This window comes from Callithrix jacchus, chromosome 4 (genome assembly GCF_049354715.1).
Source record: "Callithrix jacchus isolate 240 chromosome 4, calJac240_pri, whole genome shotgun sequence".
NCBI lineage: Eukaryota > Metazoa > Chordata > Mammalia > Primates > Cebidae > Callithrix > Callithrix jacchus.
The window spans coordinates 145,071,705-145,097,408 of NC_133505.1; the positions used below are offsets into that span (position 1 = coordinate 145,071,705).

General features: G+C 41.6%; 1 protein-coding gene across 4 annotated transcripts in view; it reads left to right on the forward strand.

Moving 5' to 3' along the window:
• ARFGEF3 (ARFGEF family member 3) overlaps positions 1-25,704 on the forward strand; it is a 182,280-nt gene that overhangs the window by 140,563 nt on the left and 16,013 nt on the right. For 3 of the 4 annotated variants that reach the window (XM_035296841.3, XM_078370168.1, XM_035296842.3), the window contains 9 exons: positions 1,862-2,006; positions 3,326-3,448; positions 6,270-6,373; positions 8,634-8,778; positions 18,419-18,547; positions 20,854-21,030; positions 22,580-22,694; positions 25,086-25,188; positions 25,424-25,555. In XM_035296841.3, coding sequence (XP_035152732.2) covers positions 1,862-2,006; positions 3,326-3,448; positions 6,270-6,373; positions 8,634-8,778; positions 18,419-18,547; positions 20,854-21,030; positions 22,580-22,694; positions 25,086-25,188; positions 25,424-25,555 — 1,173 coding nt within the window. The remainder of the gene's footprint in view (positions 1-1,861; positions 2,007-3,325; positions 3,449-6,269; positions 6,374-8,633; positions 8,779-18,418; positions 18,548-20,853; positions 21,031-22,579; positions 22,695-25,085; positions 25,189-25,423; positions 25,556-25,704) is intronic. The other variant, XM_035296844.3, reaches the window with a different exon arrangement.

Consider the following 25,704-nt stretch of genomic DNA (forward strand, 5'->3'; position numbering starts at 1 on the left):
TGTAGTCCCAGCTACTCAGGAGGCTGAGGTGGGAAGATTCCTTGAATCCAGAAAGTTGAAACTGCAGTGAGCAGTGATCACATGCCACTACATTCCAGCCTGGGCAACAGAGTGAGACCCTGTCTAAAAAAAAAAACTAGCAAACTAAATCCAGCAACACATAAAGAAGATTAAACATCGTGGCATATGGAATTTATCCCAGCAATGTAAGATTGGTTTAACAGCTCAAAATCAATTAACATAAAACTTAGTAGAATAAAAGATTAAAACCATATGATTATCTTAATAGATACAACAAAACATTTAACAAAATTCATAACCCATTTTTGACAAAACCTTGTAAGAAAAGAGGAATTAGAGGGATTTCCTTCATGAGATAAGGGGCGTCTTTGAGAATCCTATATCTAACGATGAAAGACAGTGCTTTTCCCTTGTGGTCAGTAATAACACAGGGATTTCTGTCTTCTCTGTTTCTGCTCAACATTAACTTTTACTCGTTGCATAAAGAAATTAAGACATCGAGGTTTGAAAAGAAAAGTAAAGCTGTTTTAGTTCACAGACAACACAAGGTTGTATATAGAAAATTATATGGGATTTTTTAAAAAATTCTAAACTTAATAGTGAGTTGAGCAAGGTCACTGCATACAAGATCAACATGCTAAAATCAATTGAATTTCTACATATGAGAAATAAACTATCCAAAGATAAATAAGAGCAATTCCATTCATAAGAACATCAAATATAATAAAATATTTATGAATAAATTTAGCAAAAGAAGCTCAAGACCTGTACACAAAAACTACAAAACATTGCTGAGAGAAATTACAGAAGATTCAGATAAGTATGAGATATACCATATTCATGGATTGAAAGACTCAATATTTTTAAAACGGCAAATTTCCCCAAATTGATGTATATATTCAGTGCTATTCTGATTAAAAACCCAGCAGACCTTTTTGAAGAGATTGTCAAAGTGATTCTCAAATTTATATGAAACTGTGTAGAATAGAAGAGAGAAAACAAACTTGAAAAAGAAGAGCAAATTTTGAAAATGTACACTACCTGATTTCAGAATTTCGGTAATCAACACAGTGTGATATTCACGTGAAGACAGACCTATAGTTCAGTGGAACTGGAACTGAACAGTACAGAAATACATTCTCTGTTTATCATCAATTGATTTTTGATGAAGATAGCATTGCAATTCAATCAGAGGGGACATTTTCAGCAAATTGTGCTTGAATGTATGTGATAAAAATAAACTTACACCTTTACTTCTCACCATGTTAAAAAAATATATTCAAAATGGGTCATGATGTAGACATAAGAACAAAAACTCTATTTCTAGAAGAAAGTAAAGGAGACAATCTTTGAGACCTTGAGTAAAGCAAAGATTTTTTAGAAATGACACTAACAATATGATCCATTAAAAGAAAAATAGATTAATTGGACTTCACAAAAATTAAGAACTGTTCATCTTCAAAAGACCCCATTAGAAAACAAAACTTTCAAAAAGCCAAAGCTGTGTAAACATATTTGCAAATTAATCTTGGTAATATATAAAGAACTCTAAAAACAAAAAAATAATAATGAAAAGACATGTACCCAATTTTTAAAAACAACAAAATCTACAGCTAAGAAGATGTGAAAAGTTGCTTAGCAACATTGGTCATGAGTGAAATGCAAATTAATACAATATGGCTGATTATTCAGAAGACTTTTGAGTGAGTTTTTCTGTTCTGGTTTTTCTTTTTTACTAAAATTAACTCCAAAATAGGGAACAGAGAAATATATCACCCTTCCCAGAAATTCTGCTCCTTTTAAGGAGAGGACTAAGTACCACTTGCTTTGCCTCTGCCAGGTTGTCACATCCATTGGTGAGCTGGTTGAAGTGTGTTCCACGCAGATCCAGTCCGGATGGAGACCCTTGTTCAGTGCCCTGGAAACAGTGCATGGTGGGAACAAGTCAGAGGTGAAGGAGTACCTGGTTGGTGACTACTCCATGGGTGAGAATGTTTGGATGATTCTTGCTATTCAGCATTAATTCTCTCTGCCAAGTTTCATGTAAAAAAATGATTGAACAATAGGGAAAACAGATTGTCAGTCATGTTTTATCATCAGGAGAGAATGTGGTATAGCAGGAATGGGTGTTCTGAGTTCTGCCAGCAGGCTGAGAGCCCTGAGCATTGTCAGGCCTTGTTCTTGCTGACAATTGGACAATAAGGCTGAGAGGCTTCTGTTGTTTCACTTATACATTGCTGTGTTGAGTTCATTTTTAAGGCCAAAAAGGAAAATGTTATCCACTTGCTATTAAGAAGCAGAAAAGTATCATAACACAGAGTAATCAGAATGAGGAAGACTCGGTCTGCTGGAAAAGGAAGGGTACCCATAAGGCATGCCCAGGGCCCAGCAGTGTTGTCTCAGAGGTTCCCAAGACCTCCCCTAAACTCAGAAACCTACCAGAAGGACTCATGGGACCCAGAATATAGTTATGCGGAGGTTTATTGCACAGCTCATGACCAAGTTTTAGCAATGTAGGAAGGACACAGCAGATTATACAGAGGAAAGACACAGACAATCTGGAGGAATCTGCACCAGCTTCCCTGTGCTGTCACCCTCCCATGAAGTATCACACAGACCACATTCCTCCACAGCAGTGAAAACACAGCAACATGTTTGCAATGTTTCTGCCCATGGAAGCCCATTAGAGATCTAGCTGGGGGCTGGTCACTTACGTACCCCTTCCCTAGCACATACCAAAATCCCAGACTCCCAGTAGGAAAGCAGGTGTTCAGCATAAACCAAATGGTTTGCGTGAACAGTCCAGGCACAGTGAACTACTCTTACCATTAACTGTGGCCTGGGAGTACTTTCAGAGCTGAGTTCCCAGACACCAGCCAAAGATCAATTTTGCAAGCAAGCTTTCTAAAAGGAGAGTGGCCTCAGACCTTCTGTGCTCTTTTTCTGCACAGGTATAAACTCACAGATGCCACCAAAGGTCTATCTACACCTGCCCTGCCCTGCCCTGTAGAAATCTATAATTACCTGTGCAGGAGCATTCCAGAGGTCGCCTATTTCCCTGCTGTCTAGACCAGCACATTGCCTCAGCTCTGCATTCGGCCAGCTCAGCCCTCATCTCTTTGCTGAGCCAGCAAAACTGAGCATGGCACTGGAGCCAAGCCAATGGTTCAATAAAAAAGCCCAGGCATCTCGCCAGTAGATCTTCCTCAAGGCCCCCGTGGAAGATGCTGGGAATATGGGCCACCCTGGCAACCCCAAGAGTAGAAACTTACTTTCTTACAATTCTATCATCTTCCTCCCTTAGGAAAAGGCCAAGCTCCAGTGTTTGATGTATTTGAAGCTTTTCTCAATACGGACAACATCCAGGTCTTTGCTAATGCAGCTACTAGCTACATCATGTGCCTTATGAAGTTTGTCAAAGGACTGGGTAAGCAGAACCTTTCTCTCATGCCTTGTAACAGCTGAGGACCCTTTCCAGGGTGGCTCTGTATGGCTGGCGACAGGGCCCACTGGGATACAAGCAGGTGGTGTGGCGCTGTGCACTCAGAAGCAAAAACTTACTGTGAAAGCAGCTTGAATTTTATCCAAAGTTGATACTTTTCATTGTGTTCATGGAATAGCTTATAGCATATTTTTAATCTATTTGCTTATTATTTTATACCAACTTTATTGTCAAAGAATAATATCAACCTTATATTTTCCCTTTTTAAAAGGTTCTCAGGCTCCAGGTTTAATCAGACTCTATGGAAACTCTCAAAATTTTAAGTTTCTTCTAAACCTTTTGGTTTAACTAAGTGTCCCTCCCTTTCATTTCACCCCAGATAAACCCATGCGCTATAAAAATCTGCTATCACAGGTCATGTTGTATAGTGAGAATCTATTTTGTTAAGGTGTTTCTAAATTAAGTATAAAATCATCTGGGTAGTTCCTGAAATACACGAGGCTTTCAAGAAGGGGGACTTCTATACTTAGAAAATATATTTTATAATTAATAAAACCTGGGGTAGGAGGAATTCTTCTGCTAAAAAGTTGGGAAATCAAACTCAAGCTGCTAATCATGACACTAAGAATAGGTTTCTGCATAAAGGCAATTATTTAATATAATGTTGCTTAATCTGAGGTTGGAAATCTTAGAACACTCATACAATTCTGGAGGCTGAAAAGTCCCACGGTAGACCCTCTGCAAGCTGGAAAACCAGGGAAGCTGGTAACATGGCTCAGTTCACGTTCAAAGGCCCCAGAACCAGGGGCACCGAGGGTGTAACTCTTAGTCTGAAGGTGGAGGCCTGAGAAGCTGTAGCTCTAAGACAGGAGAAGGGTATCCCAGCTACAGAGACAGAGACAGAGAGAATTCTCCTTTTCTCTGCCTTTTGTTCTCCCTGGGCCTCAGCTGATTAGATGGTGTCTGCCTGCATTGGGCGAGGTTGGAGCTCCCTTACTCAGTCTGATTCAAACGCCAACCTTTTCCAGAACCAGCCTCATAGACACATCCAGAAATCATGCTTTATCAGTCATCTGGGTCCCCCCTAATCCAGTCAAGCGGACACCTAAAATAAACCATCACATGGAAGATATTGAAAACAGCCTGTTTTTTTTTCTTCTGTGAATTATAAGATGGAGTTAGTTATTTGGATGGGGCCTGGGTTCAATGGGAAAGGTAGAGCCCTCTGTATAGTCACGGTGCCTGTGTCCTGCCTGGCTCCAGGGCGTGCCATTCACATAGATTTGGATGTGTTCAAATACACAGTGGCCATAGTCAAAACCTTTGGGATGCCTGCTGTAACCATGGATAGGAAATGAATGTGTTGTTAATTCCCACCTGCTTATTTCAACAGGCATTTGACCTGGTCTGTGTTTTTATATTATAAAATGGGTTCATCTAAACCAGGAGTTGGCAAGCTGTATCCCATGGTTTTTGTAAAAACAGTTTGATTAGAACACAGCATGCTCATTTGTCGATGGCTGCTTCCATACTACCGTGACAGAGTTGAGTGGCTGCAATGCAGACAGTGTGACCTGCAGAGCCTGAAGTATTTACTCTTGGGCCTTTTGCCAAAAACATTTGCTAACCCTTGATCAAAAACCTAAGAAATGTTTTGGTTTTTTTTTTTTTAAAGGAGAAACATGCCTCTTTACTTCTGAATTTTAACTAATGCCTAGTAATTATGTCTGTTTACTCACTGGGGAGGGTTCTTGCTCTTACAATTGTAGACAATTAGAAACAATTACAATAAATAAATTATTTGATTAAATGCATAGAAATGGATTCATTATGAGAAGAGAAATTATAATAATTCAGTTACTATTCTTATAGAAAAACCTAGATACCCCTCTACAGACATGTTAAATCTCTAGATATGTAGAAAAAATAGAAAAACCATTTAAATGCAATTAAGTAGTCTCTGTCCCCAAACCCCAGATGTTTAGACTCTTCCCAGATCCCTCATTTATCATCGCCATTTAATTCCACGCACTGGCAGGGAAAGAAATCCTTTTCCAAATGGAGAGAGGGAAGTGCTTCATTCCAGCCCAATCCAGGACTTGCCTCTGGGACTGTCCTCTGTCATCAAGTTACTCCCTCTAACAGCAGGTCCCTTTGTACGTGTACCCATGTACAAAGGAACACCGTCCAGCCACTGAAAGTACTGTGGTAGAATAGAGAGGAAATGTCCATCGATTAGTGGAAGGAGGAGCTACTAAACCATATCATCTCAACAAAACGATAGGTGGGACAGTATGATCCCAATTGTATTTTTTTTTATTTTTGAGACAGAGTCTCACTCTGTTGCCCAGGCTGGAGTGCAGTGGTGCAATCTCAGCTCACCACAATTTCCACCTCCTGGGTTCAAGGGATTCTCCTGCCTCAGCCTTCCCAGTAGCAAGATTACAGCCATGCACCACCACACCCAGCTAATTTAGTACTTTTAGTAGAGACGGGGTTTTTCCATATTGGTCAGGCTGGTCTCGAACTCCCGACCTCAGGTGATCCGCCCGCCTCAGCCTCCCAAAGTGCTGGGATTGCAGCCATGAATCACTGCACCTGGCCCCAACTATATTTAACATGTGCACATGCAGGGCAGAGAATGGCTGAAAGGATTTTCCTCAGGGCTGTGCAGTTTGAAGTCATTTTTCTCCCACTCTCTTTTAGTAGCTATTTGGTGCACTAGTGCTATTGGGTCAACAGGTCTCCTATTGAAGGGGGCCCGCAAGAGTAATACTGTTGGTCTTTGTCCTCATGCCACCCCTAGGGGAGGTGGACTGTAAAGAGATTGGAGACTGTGTCCCGGCACCCGGAGCCCCGTCCACAGACCTGTGCCTCCCAGCCCTGGACTACCTCAGGCGCTGCTCTCAGGTAGGGGAGGGGTCCAGCTGGGCGCCAGGCCTGGAAACCTGCCTTGGAAGATGCTTGCACAACGCGCATGGGGGTCTTTTGCTGAAGCCCAAGAGAGACACTTTGCCATCTCTGAGTAGATTGGGGCTCAGATGTGAAGTCTATATCTCCTTTTTCTATGAAGGAAAGAAAATAATGAAAACATGCTAGAACACACCATTGCATGCTGAGATATCTGAAACTTCTCCCTCACACTCAGAGGTCCAAACTACAGGAATCTCTATATCTGCATGAGGTTTTAGGGGAAGGGGTCACGAGGTCATGGAAAGTCTTTCTGAGGGCACCAAAAAGTGGAGGGGGTGGCGCAAGCAGTGAAGAGGGACATTAATAAAAGAAAGATATGTTCAGTCAAGATCACCTCATAGAGGTGGGCAAATCACCTGAGGTCAGGAGTTCAAGACCAGCCTGGACAACATGGTGAAACCCCATCTGTACTAAAAATACAAAAATTAGCCGGATATGGTGACACAGGCCCATAATCCCAGCTATGTGGGAGGCTTAGGGAGGAGAATTGCTTCAACCCGGGAGACGGAGGTTGCAGTGAGCTAAGATCATGCCATTGCACTCCAGCCTAGGTGACAGAGCGAGACTGTTTCAAAAATATTTTTTTTAATCTAGTAAAAAAAACAGAATAAAACAGTGCTGTCAAAGTGAGCAGTGAGTGTCATTGTGCCCATTTTTCTCTGCCTGACACTGTGCCCACTCCCTGAAGCCATTTCTTTCTAAGCTTCAGTGACACACCTCTCTCAGTACTTTCTCACCTGTCTTCCCATGTGGTGTCCTTGGGCCTCTTTGGGGATCTATGTATAGCCTCTTCCTGGGTGACAGCACTGAGCCCATGGCTTTAGAAGGGACACACATCCCTGGCTTCTCCATCCAGCTGCCTCCCCAGGCCTCGTGTGACATGACCCCTGCCTGGCTCCCTTTCCACCCTCACATCCTTCCTTCTCACAGTGCTACAGCCATGCTGAGCTTCTGCCCTTCCCCCAATACACCTGCTCATTACTGCCAAGGGCCATCACTGCTTCCTCTGCTGAGATTCTCCCCAGATTCTAGGTGCCACTCTTTATCTCCCAGATCTCATCTGAAACGTCACCTCTTCAGAGCGCAGAGCAAAGTGTCTCTCTTGGCTAAAGGATCTGCCAACTCCTGCCTAGAGTCCCCCTGTTGTTTTTGTTTTTTTCTTCCTGAGGCAGAATCTTGCTCTGTCACCCAGGCTGGAGTGCAGTGGCACAATCTCGGCTCACTACAACCTCCACCTCCCAGGTTCAAGTGATTCTCCTGCTTCAACCTCCCTAGTAGCACCACCACACCCAGCTAATTTTTGCATCTTTAGTAGAGACAGGGTTTCGTCATGTTGTCCAAGCTGGTCTCGAACTCCAGACCTCAAGAGAACAGCCAGCGTCGGCCTCCCAAGTGCTAAAATGACAGGCATGAGCCACCATGCCCGGCCTTCACTATTTCTAGTACCACCTGTTTAGATTTTTCTGTAGCATTGATGACTGAAATGTAATTATTTTAGAAAGGATTGTAGTTGGTGAGACCCACCAGGACAGGAATTTTGTCTGTTTGCTCACAGCCATGGTTCCTCGAACAATGTGGGCATGGCAGGATTCTCATTCATGAAGACAGAAGGATCTTTGGAAGTTTGTCCCAGTAACAGAGATCCCATGGGGGCCTGGGCACTAGTCACAAGAGGGGGATGAAGAGCCCAGGCCACTCTGCTGGCTCAGCTTCTGAGACCTTCCTCTTTCCCTCCTGGCTACAGCCTCCATTTCTCTAAGTGCTCTTATCCCTGTGTTTCCTGAGAGGTTGAGTCAAGGGAAGGAGAAATCAGAGTCTGGTATCTCATTGGCCTGTGAACTGTCTTCTCGGTGATACCCACAGAACACTTTTTCCCATAGGCAAAAATTCTTGACATGTTTCATGGTTCCCTGGGTAGGTTTATAAAAGTCTATAAAACTCATATGTAATTAAAATACTGGAAAATTATCCAGAGGATCCTTTTTCCCTCGACTTTTTTGTTGCCATTCAATGCCATTTCATCTGTTTCATGGAATAAATGCCTCTTGTGATTTGAAATCCAAATCACAAACATCAAACTTTCAGTGTCTAGTTTCCCATCTCCCTTTAGGACTAGTGTATCATTTCATGATTATGTAACACCCACAGTGCAACTTTTTCCAGTATATAATTGCAGTTTATCTTTTTCTAAATTTAGTTATTGGCAAAAATCTACAAAATGCCCTTGAAGCCAATATTCCTTAGTGGGAGACTTGCCAGCTTGCCCCGAAGACTTCAGGAACAGTCAGCCAGCAGTGAGGATGGAATTGAATCAGTCCTGTCTGATTTTGATGATGACACCGGTAAGTTAATTGATGGGACTAAACTAGGTTATTTGCTGTGTTCATATTCCCAGAAGCTTAAGTCATAAATGAAGTATCTTAAGCTTCTGGGGATTGTCTTAGTCCATTTTGTACTGCTATAAGAGAATACCTGAGAGTGAATAATTTATCAATAACAGATTTATTTCTGACAGTTCTGGAGGCTGAGAAGCCAAAAGTTGAGGGGCTTGCATCTGATAAGGGCCTTCTTGCTGTATCATCCCACAGAGGGAAGGGCAAGAGAGCACTCAAGGAGTTCAGGGTGGTGGGGAGAGGAAGGGGGCCAAACTCATGCTTTGACCAGGAACCCATTCCCAAGATAACTAACTCATGTCCATGATAACAACACAAATCCATTCATGAGGACAGAGCCCTTAGGACATAATCACCTCTTAAAGGTCCCACCTGTCAACACTGTTGCATTATAGATAAAGTTTCCAACACGTGAATTTTGGGGGACACATTCAATCCATAGCATTTCACTCTGGCCCCCAAAATGCAGGTTCTTCTCACATGCAGAAAACATTAATTCCATCCCAGGAGTTTCAGCACCAACTCAAGAGTCTCGTCTAAATCAGGTACAGTTTAAACTAAATGCCTGATTCATTCCAAAGCAAGTTTCTCTCCAGCTGTGGGCCTGTGAAGTTAACAGATTGCATGCTTCCAAAATACAAGGGTAGGAAGCATAGGATAGACATTCACATTCTAAAGGGGGAGAAATAGGCAAGACAGGAGTAACATGCCCCAAGTGAGTCCAAAAACCCAACAGAGCAGACATGAAATCCTAAGACTCCAGAATAATCCTTTACTGCACTTGCTGTAAACATGTGAACTTGGGGGGAAATAGTCAAACCATAGCATAGATCATAAGAATGATCATCTATTTTTGTAGTTATTTTTTGTAATTCTGTCACAAGAAGTCTGCTTAAAGTTTCCATGGACTTTCCAAAAACATCACTTTTCAATGGATACCTCTATACCCATCCTTTAAAATGAATTCCTCTGTGCAGATTTACAAATTTCACATAAGTAGTTTCTAACTCTCAATTCTCTCGACTTTAGCAAATTGGAATGAAGTTCCATTGGTGCCTAGGTACTTAAATTGGTAATTGTCTTTTAATATCTTTTAGAAAACAAATCATTATACAATTACTTCCTACAGGACTAGTTGGTTAGAGACTGGGGAAATTAAGCCAATACTAAAGAGAGAATCTATTTGTGACTGGTGATGCTGAAGGCTCATGAAAGGAATGATTTTAAAGAATTTGTTTCAAATTAGGTCCCATGTGATCTCCTGTGAATCAGAGTTCAGGCTAGTAACAGTGGATCATTTTCAGATGGATTAACTCATGCCTCTGTCTTCAGTCTCCTGTCACAGAAGACCTGGTCTTGTTCTACATCTAGAATTGGATATCATACCCTCAAATAGGTCTAATTTCTGGGTATAAGTTATTTCCAACTCTTTCATAAAGGACTTCTGAGGGGAAGATTTTGGTTTTTGTTTTATTTTGGTGTTACAAATTTATTTCGTGGGGGTGCCTAGGAGGTTTAAATTTTCTGATGGAGATTATAAACAACAAAATCTCACAAGTTCAGATTAGTTGTAAGGAATAATTATAGGAAAGAATAAATATCTAATGTAGAGAACAATTAAGTATTGAAAGCTCGCTAGATATTGCCTAATAGAGGTTTCAATTTGATGATTAGATAAGAACAAGTTTTACTTAGCATTTTTTTTTTTTTTAATTTTTTATTGGATTATAGGTTTTGGGGTACATGAGCAGAGCATGCAAGACAGTTGCGTAGGTACACACATGGCAGTGTGCTTTGCTTTTCTTCTCCCCTTCACCCACATTTGGCATTTCTCCCCAGGCTATCCCTCCCCACCTCCCCCTCCCACTGGCCCTCCCCTTTTCCCCCCAATAGACCCCAGTGTTTAGTACTCCCCTCCCTGTGTCCATGTGTTCTCATTTTTCATCACCCACCTATGAGTGAGAATATGCGGTGTTTCATTTTCTGTTCTTGTGTCAGTTTGCTGAGGATGATGTTTTCCAGATTCATCCATGTCCCTACAAACGACACGAACTCATCATTTCTGATTGCTGCATAATATTCCATGGTGTATATGTGCCACATTTTTCCAATCCAGTCTATTATCAATGGGCATTTGGGTTGATTCCAGGTCTTTGCTATTGTAAACAGTGCTGCAATGAACATTCGTGTACATGTGTCCTTATAGTAGAACGATTTATAGTCTTTTGGATATATACCCAGTAATGGGATTGCTGGGTCAAATGGAATTTCTATTTCTAAGGCCTTGAGGAATCGCCACACCGTCTTCCACAATGGTTGAACTAATTTACACTCCCACCAACAGTGTAAAAGTGTTCCTTTTTCTCCACATCCTCTCCAGCATCTGTTGTCTCCAGATTTTTTAATGATCGCCATTCTAACTGGCGTGAGATGGTATCTCAATGTGGTTTTGATTTGCATCTCTCTGATGACCAGTGACGATGAGCATTTTTTCATATGATTGTTGGCCTCATATATGTCTTCTTTCGTAAAGTATCTGTTCATATCCTTTGCCCACTTTTGAATGGGCTTGTTTGTTTTTTTCCTGTAAATCTGCTTGAGTTGTTTGTAAATTCTGGATATCAGCCCTTTGTCAGATGGGTAGACTGCGAAAATTTTTTCCCATTCTGTTGGTTGCCGATCCACTCTAGTGACTGTTTCTTTTGCCGTGCAGAAGCTGTGGAGTTTCATTAGGTCCCATTTGTCTATTTTGGCTTTTGTTGCCAATGCTCTTGGTGTTTTGTTCATGAAGTCCTTGCCTACTCCTATGTCCTGGATAGTTTTGCCTAGATTTCCTTCTAGGGTTTTTATGGTGCCAGGTCTTATGTTTAAGTCTTTAATCCATCTGGAGTTAATTTTAGTGTAAGGTGTCAGGAAGGGGTCCAGTTTCTGCTTTCTGCACATGGCTAGCCAGTTTTCCGAACATCATTTGTTAAACATGGAATCCTTGCCCCATTGCTTGTTTTTGTCAGGTTTATCAAAGATTGTATAGTTGTATGTATGTTGTGTTGCCTCCGGTGCCTCTGTTTTGTTCCATTGGTCTATATCTCTGTTTCGGTACCAGTACCATGCTGTTTTGATTACTGTAGCCTTGTAGTATAGTTTGAAATCCGGTAGTGTGATGCCCCCCGCTGTGTTCTTTTTGCTTAGAATTGACTTGGCTATGCGGGCTCTCTTTTGGTTCCATATGAAGTTCATGGTGGTTTTTTCCAGTTCTGTGAAGAAAGTCAATGGTAGCTTGATGGGGATAGCGTTGATTCTGTAAATTACTTTGGGCAGTATAGCCATTTTCACAATATTAATTCTTCCTAACCATGAACATGGAATGTTTCTCCATCTGTTTGTGTCCTCTCTGATTTCGTTGAGCAGTGGTTTGTAGTTCTCCTTGAAGAGGTCCCTTACGTTCCTTGTGAGTTGTATTCCAAGGTATTTTATTCTTTTTGTAGCAATTGCGAATGGCAGTTCGCTCTTGATTTGGCTTTCTTTAAGTCTGTTATTGGTGTAGATGAATGCTTGTGATTTTTGCACATTGATTTTATATCCTGAGACTTTGCTGAAGTTGTTTATCAGTTTCAGGAGTTTTTGGGCTGAGGCAATGGGGTCTTCTAGGTATACTATCATGTCGTCTGCAAATAGAGACAATTTGGCTTCCACCTTTCCTATTTGAATACCCTTTATTTCTTTTTCTTGCCTGATTGCTCTGGCTAGAACTTCCAGTACTATATTGAATAGGAGTGGTGAGAGAGGGCATCCTTGTCTAGTACCAGATTTCAAAGGGAATGCTTCCAGTTTTTGCCCATTCAGTATGATATTGGCTGTTGGTTTGTCATAAATAGCTTTTATTACTTTGAGATACATTCCATCGATACCGAGTTTATTGAGGGTTTTTAGCATAAAGGGCTGTTGAATTTTGTCAAATGCCTTCTCTGCGTCAATTGAGATAATCATGTGGTTTTTGTTTTTGGTTCTGTTTATGTGGTGAATTACGTTGATAGACTTGCGTATGTTGAACCAGCCTTGCATCCCTGGGATGAATCCTACTTGATCATGATGAATAAGTTTTTTGATTTGCTGTTGCAATCGGCTTGCCAGTGTTTTATTGAAGATTTTTGCATCTATGTTCATCATGGATATTGGCCTGAAGTTTTCTTTTCTCGTTGGGTCTCTGCCGGGTTTTGGTATCAGGATGATGTTGGTCTCATAAAATGATTTGGGAAGGATTCCCTCTTTTTGGATTGTTTGAAATAGTTTTAGAAGGAATGGTACCAGCTCCTCCTTGTGTGTCTGGTAGAATTCGGCTGTGAACCCATCTGGACCTGGGCTTTTTTTGTGAGGTAGGCTCTTAATTGCTGCCTCAACTTCAGACCTTGTTATTGGTCTATTCATAGTTTCAGCTTCCTCCTGGTTTAGGCTTGGGAGGACACAGGAGTCCAGGAATTTATCCATTTCTTCCAGGTTTACTAGTTTATGTGCATAGAGTTGTTTGTAATATTCTCTGATGATGGTTTGAATTTCTGTGGAATCTGTGGTGATTTCCCCTTTATCATTTTTTATTGCATCTATTTGGTTGTTCTCTCTTTTCTTTTTAATCAATCTGGCTAGTGGTCTGTCTATTTTGTTGATCTTTTCAAAAAACCAGCTCTTGGATTTATTGATTTTTTGAAGGGTTTTTCGTGTCTCAATCTCCTTCAGCTCAGCTCTGATCTTAGTAATTTCTTGTCTTCTGCTGGGTTTTGAGTTTTTTTGATCTTGCTCCTCTAACTCTTTCAATTTTGACGATAGGGTGTCAATTTTGGATCTCTCCATTCTCCTCATATGGGCACTTATTGCTATATACTTTCCTCTAGAGACTGCTTTAAATGTGTCCCAGAGGTTCTGGCATGTTGTGTCTTCATTCTCATTGGTTTCGAAGAACTTCTTTATTTCTGCCTTCATTTCGTTGTTTACCCAGTCAACATTCAAGAGCCAGTTGTTCAGTTTCCATGAAGCTGTGCGGTTCTGGGTCGGTTTCTGAATTCTGAGTTCTAACTTGATTGCACTATGGTCTGAGAGGCTGTTTGTTATGATTTCAGTTGTTTTGCATTTGTTGAGCAGTGCTTTACTTCCAATTATGTGGTCAATTTTAGAGTAGGTGTGATGTGGTGCTGAGAAGAATGTGTATTCTGTGGATTTGGGGTGGAGAGTTCTGTAAATGTCCACCAGGTTTGCTTGCTCCAGGTCTGAGTTCAAGCCCTGGGTATCCTTGTTGATTTTCTGTCTGGTTGATCTGTCTAGTATTGACAGTGGAGTGTTAAAGTCTCCCACTATTATTGTGTGGGAGTCTAAGTCCTTCTGTAAGTCATTAAGAACTTGCCTTATGTATCTGGGTGCTCCTGTGTTGGGTCCATATATGTTTAGGATCGTTAGCTCTTCTTGTTGTATCGATCCTTTTACCATTATGTAATGGCCTTCTTTGTCTCTTTTGATCTTTGTTGCTTTAAAGTCTATTTTATCAGAGATGAGTATTGCAACTCCTGCTTTTTTTTGCTTTCCATTAGCTTGGTAAATCTTCCTCCATCCCTTTATTTTGAGCCTTTGTGTATCCTTGCATGTGAGATGGGTTTCCTGGATACAGCACACTGATGGGTTTTGTATTTTTATCCAATTTGCCAGTCTGTGTCTTTTGATTGGTGCATTTAGTCCATTTACATTTAGGGTTAATATTGTTATGTGTGAATTTGATACTGCCATTTTGATTCTAAGTGGCTGTTTTGCCTGTTAGTTGTTGTAGATTCTTCATTATGTTGAAGCTCTTTAGCATTCAGTGTGATTTTGGAATGGCTGGTACTGATTGATCCTTTCTATGTGTAGTGCCTCTTTTAGGAGCTCTTGTAAAGCAGGCCTGGTGGTGACAAAATCTCTGAGTACTTGCTTGTTCGCAAAGGATTTTATTCTTCCTTCACTTCTGAAGCTCAGTTTGGCTGGATATGAAATTCTGGGTTGAAAGTTCTTTTCTTTAAGAACGTTGAATATTGGCCCCCACTCTCTTCTGGCTTGTAGTGTTTCTGCCGAGAGATCTGCTGTGAGTCTGATGGGCTTCCCTTTGTGGGTGACCCGACCTTTCTCTCTGGCTGCCCTTAGTATTCTCTCCTTTATTTCAACCCTGTTGAATCTGACGATTATGTGCCTTGGGGTTGCTCTTCTTGCGGAATATCTTTGTGGTGTTCTCTGTATTTCCTGCAATTGAGTGTTGGCTTGTCTTGCTAGGTGGGGGAAATTTTCCTGGATGATGTCCTGAAGAGTATTTTCCAGCTGGGATTCATTCTCTTCGTCCCCTTCTGGTACACCTATCAAACGTAGGTTAGGTCTTTTCACATAGTCCCACATTTCTTGGAGACTTTGTTCATTCCTTTTTGCGCTTTTTTCTCTGATCTTGGTTTCTCGTTTTATTTCATTGAGTTGGTCTTCGACTTCAGATATTCTTTCTTCTGCTTGGTCAATTCGGCTATTGAAACTTGCGTTTGCTTCGCGAAGTTCTCGTATTATGTTTTTCAGCTCCTTTAATTCATTCATATTCCTCTCTAAGGTATCCATTCTTGTTATCATTTCCTCGAATCTTTTTTCAAATCTTTTTTCAAGGTTCTTAGTTTCTTTGCATTGATTTAATACATGATCTTTTAGCTCACAAAAGTTTCTCATTATCCATCTTCTGAAGTCTAATTCCGTCATTTCGTCACAGTCATTCTCCGTCCAGCTTTGTTCCCTTGCTGGTGAGGAGTTTTGGTCCTTTCTAGGAGGCGATGTGTTCTGGTTTCGGGTGTTTTCCTCCTTTTTGCGCTGGTTTCTTCCCATCTTTGTGGATTTGTCCGCTGGTCGTCTGCGTAGTTGCTGACTTTTCGTTTGGGTCTCTGAGTGGACACCCAGAATGTTGATGATGAAGTATTTCTGTTGCTTGGTTTTCCTTCTACCAGTCTAGCCCCTTCGCTGTACGACTGTTGAGGTCCGCTCCAGACCCTGCTTGTCTGGGGTGGACCTCTAGTAGCCGTGGCACAGCAAGGGATGCTACCAGTTTCTTTTTCTGCTCTCTTTGTCCCAGGATGATGCCTGCCTAATGACAGTCTTTTGGATATAGAGGGGTCAGGGAGCTGCTTGAGGAGACAGTTTGTACTTTATAGGGGTTTAATTGCTGAGCTGTGCACTCTGTTGTTCATTCAGGGCTGTTAGGCTGCTATGTTTGATTCTGCTGCAACACAGCTCATTAAACAACCCTTTTTTTTTTCTCAAATGCTCTGTGTTGAGGGGTTTGGGCTTTATTTTTGGATGTCCGATCAGGTGTCCTGCCCAGCTCAAAGGCAGACTAGCCACTGTTTGGCTGCCGAGGCTCCGCCCTGCTGTTGTGTGATTCGCGCTGTTCCTGCCGGCTCTGCTGTGGTCTCTGCCACGCCCTGCGGCGGAGTCTCTTCGTTGTAGCGTGTTGCCTCAGCAACGGCAGGCTGCGTCAGCAGTGGGCGTGTATCTCAGTAGGGACGGGTTGCCTCGGCAACGGCTGGCTGCCTCAGCAGTGGGCGTGTATATCAGTTGGGGCAGGTTGCCTCCGTAGTGGTGGACGCCCCTCCCCCACAGAGCGTCTCGGACCGTCTGCCTGGGATAGTTTGAAATCGCGGTTTTGTTCGTCCCACTGGGTATCCCAAACGATCTGTCCTTGCAATCCCCTGGGCTGGGCTACTGTGCAAGTCTCGTTCAGTCTCAAGTCCAGCCCTCTCAAGTCTCAGGTTGCCGGTTCAACAAGGCACCCGGACAAGCGCGCCCTGTGGGGATTGCTGGGTAGGGCCGGCCGCCGCCGCCCCGGCTGCCGGCTTCGCCAGGCAGACCTACTGCCTGGCGTCCCGTGTCTTTTTATACTTGGGAGTTTCCCCGTTCTGTGGGCAACAAAGATCAGTCTGGAAATGCAGCACTGACTCACCGTTTGCGAATTCAACGCGGGCTCCAATCCTGGGTTGTTCTCACAGCGCCATCTTGAGTCCCCTCCCACGAGTAGCTATTCTTAAAGATGACGTAGAGTGCAGTAGGTAAGTGATGATGAGCAATTTGAGGATATCTCCCATAAAATGTTCGCAAGTGGCTTCCACTGAGGGCACTAGCATCTGCATGAGGGGAACATGGTGGCGCCCAAGAGCTTCGGAGACACCAGGATCCGCAGAACTTCAAAGAGGGTGTCATAGGCCTGGCTCTGAGAGTCCCTGGGTCTGCACTCCCAGAAGGACGGCAGCTCTTCTCCTCTCCTTCTCCTTACTTAGCATTTTAACCCTCCAACCCAGATAATTATAAGCAGAAGCTAATGTTGTTTATCTGTAATACATTATTTAAAACAGCGTAAACGTTTGTGTATGTAATGGCATGCATTCTCTTTCCCATTTGTGCAAATCTTTGATTTTTTTTCTAGGAACTCCATCTTCTAAGGGATACAGTTCAGTCCAGCACCTATCTAAGTTTTCTACATAATCAATATATCGAGGACTTTAAAGTTATTATGTAGACATAGTAAATAAGAACAAAAAAGAAATCAGTAACAGCTTTAAATTGGTTTTAAAAATTAAACAATCCTCAACATTGATACATTCTCAGATATTATTCCTCTCATTTTCAAAGGCAAATAATTACATTTTTCCCTTATAGAAATTTCAAACATATACAAGACTTGTATATTTTGAATACTATATATATATATATATACACACACACACACACACACACACACACACACACACAGATACTTATATGTAGAATATACAGAACTAAACAGAATAATATTCTTACCACCAAGCTTCAACTATTATCAATTTATGGCTAATCTTGGATCATGTATATCTTTGCTCTCTCTTCCTCTTTCTCAATATTTTAAGGCAAATCTCCAACATAGCATTTTATCTGTAGATGTTTCTGTGTGTGTTCTTTGAAGACAACAAACAAGCATGACATCACTCTCACGCCTCAAAATCAACCATAATTTATAGTACATTAGAAGTACAAAGGATGGGATTGAGGAAGAAAGGAGAGTAACTGTTTAATGGCCCCGAAGTTTCGGTTTGAGATGATGAAAATGTTTTGGAAACTGTAGTGATACTTGCACAACACTGTTGTCATGAATACCACTGAACTGGACTTGTAGAAATGGCTAAAATGGCTTTTTCTCTCCTACATATTTACCACCATAAAATCATTTTTTAAAAAAAGATAGATGAAGGTGATGGAACTGGGTGGATATCTTATTGATTTGGGATCATCGGCTCCCTAGAAACCTGACAGCCATTTCAACATAGAATTTCCTTACTCTATCACGTTTTTATTAAAGGGGAAGGAGGAGGAAATGTGAGTGGTATTTTTCCCCTTGACTTTGGCAGAACACATAAATCATCATCTGCTCACGTCTATGGGCACTGAAGACCAACACATTGGGTGATGGCTCACATCTGTATAGCACTTGGCAGTTTACATACAATGTTTGATAAGATCTTGGGATTGTCCATTATGTCTAACTGGATTTCCTACTGGTCTGCTTTTTGGTTTCCAGGTCTGATAGAAGTCTGGATAATCCTGCTGGAGCAGCTGACAGCAGCTGTGTCCAATTGTCCACGGCAGCACCAACCACCAACTTTGGATTTACTCTTTGAGCTATTGAGAGATGTGACCAAAACACCAGGTAAGTATTTCTCTGTCTGTCATTTGGGGGGATGCTTATACATATAACTCTTTTCAGGAGGGTATTTCTGCAGGTGTCTACCTGTTTTCACTGTTTCCTAGACTTAGTACAAAGCTTCACACGTGTAAGAGATGCTCAATAAATGTTTGTCGAATGGTAGTGATGTTTAAGATATGGCCTGTTGATTTGCATTTCTTCCTAGAAGTCTGGTTACAAATGTTGTGTGGTGGCCAGTAACTTGGATGTGCAGGATCTCCACGTTAATCAGACCAAGGCTGTGGTATCCATGTCTCCATGAACCATTTGGCTTTGCCGTGTTCCATGGTCACAGCCTTCCTTTGTGGCAGAATCTCACAGTCATATGCTCTTGGTCTCTGGGCTGTTGGTTTGGCTCACTGGGTCTTCCACTTGGAATTATATGCAGTATTAAGATACCAACACCCAGTTTGTGTAAGGGTCATAGTGGGTTAGATTTGGAAAAAGACAGTGAGTGCTCACCTCATACAATGCACCTGAGAGTCTAAGAAAAGAATGACATTTAGGAATTTATTGTGAATTAATCAATTTTAGTATATACATTTATTCATCCAAGTTTCTCGAGATCAAAGAAACTTTTTTTATAGAAATGTAAGTATTTTACTAATAGAATCAGACCCTAAATGAAGCCACTTTCATACTAAGAGGAGGTTTGTACTCATCATAATGAAGACTTGACAATTGACACTTTCATAAATCCATAGCAAAGTTTATATTATTTTTAAACAAACCACCATAGATACTCCCACATGTTAAAAAGTTAAAAGCCTTCCATCAAAGAATGAGTAGCTATTTTATAGAATTAATTGCATACCACTATTTCTAAATCTGTTTTACTGATCAGTACCATTTTCTGCTTTCACACTGATTGCCACTAAATTCGTGTGAAGAGCATTTAATCCCCTTCTATTCCTAGGAGCCTGTCATCTAAGGAAATTATCAATAATAAAGACAAGATTGTACATATAAGATGTTTGCTGAGATGTCTTGAATACCAAAGTTATGAACACCCTAAATTGGAAGCAGTTAACTGTGATAAAAGCATGTAAATATTCTGCAGGCATTAAAATTAATATCTGTGAATAATATTTAATGGTGTGAATATTTACAAAGCCTTACATTAAAATTCACATAATATGGAATGCAATATCAACTATATGAAATTTTATGCAATTCTAAATACAAGCACACATGCATTCAAAAAGTCCTGAAAGGGAAAACATCGAAATGTGACTACCTTTTGTGAGTTTTTTCTTTTGTATTCTCTTGTAATTTCCATGCATAGTATAAAATGGATGCTCTGCTTTTGTAATCAGAACTTCAAAAATTCATCAACATTTCCACAATGTTGAACAAAGAAGCACAATGATTTTCATCATAGCATAGTCTATAAAACAAAAAAATTAGAAACACCATAAATGTTCATCAGTATGGAAATGGATAAGTAAACTGTTGTAAAGTTTGTAATGGATAAGTAAATGAGGAATATCCACATTTTTGACAAAGAATAATCTCTAACACTTTTGGGTTTCTCTGAAATGGAGGTCTTGCCCAGGCTGGAGTGCAAGTGGTGTGATCATAGCTCACTGCAGTCTCAAATTCCTGGGCTCAAGCGATCCTTTCCCCTCAGCCTCCCGAGTTGCTGAGGCTACCAGCACTCCGCAATGCCCAGCTAATTTTTTTTTTTTTTTTTTTAAACAGAAGGGATTTCACAATGTTGCCCAAGCTAGTCTCAAACTACTGGGCTTAATTAAGCAATCCTCACATCTCAGCCTGCAGAGTAGCTGAGATTACAGATGTGCACTACTGTGGCCAGTTCTAACAACTCTTGTTCAGTGAAAAACATGAGTGTGCAGAGCAAAGTTTACATTATCTCATTTATATAAAACAAAAACAAAACTCTATTGCCCCATGTAGTTAGATTTCATAAATATATAGAGTTAGATTTCAAAGGGTATTTTCTTAAACACACATGTTTATTTGTGTGTTTACGTCTGGGTCCTGGAGTTGACCAGGTGATATTTTAGCTTTACCAGTAATATCTGAAGGTTTTAGGCGTATATTCACATATTGCTCACATAACTAAAATCCTGCAGAAACAAGGAAAAATGCCACTGAAGACCGTATATTCCCCTATCAGCAGTGAATTCTTTTTTCTGAACTTTCTCAGCAAATGCAGGGATCCTTCAAAAGAGATCAACAATGCCAGGTAAAGACAAAGCACTTCCCTTACATTACAGGTTGTTGCTATACCAACTTTTCTTTTTTAGGACCAGGGTTCGGTATCTATGCTGTGGTTCACCTCCTCCTTCCTGTGATGTCCCTGTGGCTCCGCCGTAGCCATAAAGACCATTCCTACTGGGATGTGGCCTCTGCCAACTTCAAGCACGCTATTGGACTGTCCTGTGAGCTGGTGGTGGAGCACATTCAAAGCTTTCTACATTCAGGTATCTAAAGTGCCAGAGCAGTTCATTCTGGGTATTTCTTTGGTAGACAGCATCATCTAAAAGGGCGTAGTAAATACCTAATGCAAATACGAATGCAGGCTTTTTGTCCTGGGAATTATTAAAATAGAACAACCTGGCCAGTGCCAGTCTTCTAAAAGAAGATTTTCAAAGAGAAAACTCATACCCATGTGTTTTCTACAAAATTTTCAGGCAGAATGCTCAAAATATATGTGTGGTAGAAAATAAAATACCTGGCTGGGCACTGTGGTTCATGCCTGTAATCCCAGCACTTTGGGAGGCTGAGGTGGGCAGATCATGAGGTCAGGAGTTCAAGACCAGCCTGACTAACATGGTGAAATTCTGTCTCTAATAAAAATACAAAAATTAGCCAAGCGTGGTGGCACCCGCCTATAATCCCAGCTACTCAGAAGGTTGAGGCAGGAGAATCGCTTGAACCCGGGAGGCGGAGGTGGCAGTGAGCCAAGATTGCACCACTGCACTCCAGCCTGGGCAACAGCATAAGACTCCATCAAAAAAGAAAAAGAAAAAGAAAAAAAGAGAAAGAGAAAGAGAGAGAGAAAGAAAATACCTAATAAGAGGTCTGGGATACCTGGACATTAGGAGAGGGGAGGCAAATTCAGGTATATAATAAATAAAAAAGAAATATCCCTGTAGCCTGGGGGGATGGGGCGTATCTCCTTTCACCCTGCTTCATCTGGGGAAGCTAAATGGAGGAAGTAGGGTTTTAAAAAAGACTTCTATTTTGGGCAAGAAGTAGCTTCACAGGCTAGTGATGACGAGAAATTTTTTAATATTGAGGGCACTTTGTAAAGGCTGTGAAAGTGTTTGATGGACAGTAAGCTGAAGTCAACAGATGGAGAGGGACCTAGAGGCAGGGGTATGTCTGCTGTGGTCCCAGTGGAGCCACATGTGTGATGATCTGGGTGTCCGGGAGAAGAAGCAGCGTTGCTGCTAGCCACAGAGCTTATAAATCGAAGGCATAGAATATCATGGTGAGACAAGAGCTTCCCTTGCTGGAGAGGACTGAGAAATTAAAGAGGATGTTGACCGCAGTGGAGACTAACAAAGCTAATAAAAGAAACTGTGTCTCTGTTAAGTTTAGCAAGGACAAGTTACCCTGCAAAAAAAAAACATCAACTGCAAAAGAAAACAAGTGAGTTTTTCCACTATAGGTGGTAACTGGTAACCGTATCCCTAAGGGTAGCCCTGTGTTCCTGGCCAGGTATTGCTTTGCTCTGTGTGAGAGTCCGATATACTAGCAACACATAAAAGTGAACTACATACTTTATTTCTCTAGAAGTGGATGGAACATGCTGCAGTTGGGTCAAAATCTAAGAAAATTATTGTTTTACTGTTTTTTTTTGGGGGGGGTGGGGGATAGGACCATTTTTCTCATTGTTCTATTTCTTTTTCCCAGATGTTTGCATATCTTTTTGTCACTCAGACTTTCTGTTACTGTAGATGGCCATTTCAATCTATCTCTTTACACTAGAGCTGCATGAAACCGTAATTTTACTGTTTCCCATAGATATCAGGTATGAGAGCATGATCAATACCATGCTGAAGGAGCTCTTCGAGCTGCTGGTTGCCTGTGTGGCCAAGCCCACCGAAACTATCTCCAGAGTGGGCTGCTCCTGCATTAGGTGAGCGAAAGCTTTCCTGGCTCTCCACAAGCTGGAGTTTTTATTTAAAAATTGAAAGAAATTTCATTGTCTTTGTGGTAGCAATCTACTTTTTGTATTGCTTTCTGTAAGTAGACATTTGTAATTAAAAATGACTATATGCTAACAATTCTTCATTTCAGTGTTTAGTCAGAAAATGCATATTGTGTAAGGCATTTTACAAAGTACTCTGGTTCAGTTTCTCAAAACATACAGAAGGCAAACAGGCCGATGAAAAGGTGCTCAGCATCAGTGATCATAAGAGAAATGCCAACTGAAGCTACAATCAGATATCATCTCATCCCAGCTAAAATAGCTTATCCAAAAGACAGGCAATAACAAATGCTGGAGAGTGTATGGAGAAAAGGGAACCCTCATATACTGTTGGTGGGAATGCAAATTAGTACAGCCACTATGGAGAAGTTTGGAGGTTCCTCAGAAAACTAAAAATAAAGCTACCATATGATCCAGCAATCACATTGCTGGGTATATACTCAAAAGAAATAAGTATATCAAAGACATATCTGCCCTCCCATGTTCACAATAGTCAAAATTTGGAAGCAACCTAAGTGTCTGTATGTATTAGTTCATTTTCGTGCTGCTGATAAAGACACACCCAAGATTGGGAAGAAAAAGAGGCTTAATGGACTTACAGCTCCACATGGCTGGGGAGGCCTCACAATCATGGCAGAAGGCAAGGAGGAGCAAGTCACATCTTACGTGGATGGTGGCAGGCAAAGCAGCAGCTTGTTCAGGGCCACAGGGTACCCAGACACTTGGTCAAACATTATTCTGGGTGTGTCTCTGGGGATGTTTCTAGATGAGAAGAATATTTGAACTGGGGGAGACAGCAAAGCAGATGGTGCTCCCTAATGTGGGTGGGCCTCATCCAATCAGTTGAAGACCAAAATAGAAAAAAATGCTGAGTAAAAGGGTCCTTTGCCTGACTGACCATTTGAGCAGGAAAATCAGTCTTCTCCTGCCCCTGGACTGGACTGACATCTCCCAGTTCTCAGGCTTTCAGACTTGAACTGAAACTATAACACTGGCTCAGGGAAAACTCATTAAAACCATCAGATCTCATGAGACTTGTTCACTATAACAGTGTGGGAAAGACCTGGCCCCATGATTTAGTTAGCTCGCACTGGGTCTCTCCCACAACACATGGGAATTCAAGATGAGATTTGGGTGGGGACACATCCGAACCCTATCAATGTCCATCAACAGATGAATGCATAAAGGAAATGTGGTACACATACACAATGGAGTACTATTCAGCCATTAAAAAAGAATGGGATTCTGTCATTTACAACAAAAAGGGAATGAGAGGTTATGCTAAGTGAAATAAGCCAGGCACAGAAAGACAAATATCATATATGTTCTTATTTGTGGGAGCTAAAAATCAAAACAATTGAACAATTGAAGGATGTTACCAGAGGCTGCGAAGGGTAGCAGGGGATGGGGATGGTTAATGGGTACAAAGAAAGTAGTTAGAAAGAATGAATAAGACCGAGTATTCCATTGCACAACAGGGTGACTATAGTCAACAGTACTGTACATTTTACAATAACGAAGAGTGTAACTGGATTGCTGGTAACAAAAAGGACAAATACTTGAGGGGATGGGTAGCCCATTTTCCATGATGTGATTATGATATACTGCATGCTTGCATTAAAACATCTCATGCACCCCATGCAAATATACATATACCATGTACCCATGAAAATTAAAGTTAACAAAACAAATTTAAGTACTCTGGTTCAGAGGAAGTAATATAAATTAAAGGCCCTACCCTCAAGAAGCTTAGAGCCTATTCAAAATGACACAGCAAGAGAGAGGGTCACATGAAAAATGGTGACAGTGAGAAGAAACAGCTAAGTGCCAAGAAAGGACAGGAGGCCTGGGCAGTAGGGCAGCCAGCAAGGGTCTTGTTGTGGCAGTGACACTGGTCACATCCTCTAAGGTAGGCAAGCATGGGGAAGGTGGGGACTTTCCAAGCAGAAAAACAGAATGAACAAATAGCATTGAGATGAGAGTTATAAGTGACAATAAAAGAGTTTGGGATTTGGTTTTGCTTGTTAGTTGGAGAGGAGTGATGGAAAATGCATCTAGAATCCAAAACTGAGTACAGAATATATACAGTCTTGCATACAAGTCTAAGGTTAATGGTTGGCCTATTTGTAGAGGGGATCATTGATATTTCTATATTAAAATGGTTTAGGAAGTATTTTGACAATAGAATATACTAGATGGTTGAGAGACAGGGAGACTTTCCAGGGAACGGCAGAATAAATCTATGCATGAGTCTATACAGCCTAAATTTTGTGGCAACAAAATGGGATTCAAGACTCCTTTGCTTGTTTCTTTTGGCAGATATGTCCTTGTGACAGCAGGCCCTGTGTTCACTGAGGAGATGTGGAGGCTTGCCTGCTGTGCACTGCAAGATGCGTTCTCTGCCACACTCAAGCCAGTGAAGGTACATCACTGGGAGGAAGCCCTCCCTGGAGCAATTCTAACTGTATCTAGCTCCCTGATGCCTTGTCATGTTGGTGGGTTCTGCCTCCTCTAAGCAGGCGGACTCACTTTAGATCTTGCAGAGAGTGAGAAAGAAGTTGCTGGGTCAGTACTTTTGTCTCAGACAGTGATGATCTCAGATCCAAGGCTGGGCCTCAGTGAGATGCACTCAGTGGGCATCTGCTGTTTCTCCCCAGGACCTGCTGGGCTGCTTCCACAGCGGCACGGAGAGCTTCAGTGGGGAAGGCTGCCAGGTGCGGGTGGCAGCCCCATCCTCCTCCCCAAGTGCCGAGGCCGAATACTGGCGCATTCGAGCCATGGCCCAGCAGGTAAGGGCAGGGGCTTTTGATCTCAAGGGCTCTAGAAACTTGAAATGCATGTTAGGAGACCTCCCTTGAAGGTTTTGCATCACCAAATTGCCTTTCATTCCCTGAGGGACATACACCTTGTGGCTCCCAACTCTTGCCAGTACCATTCT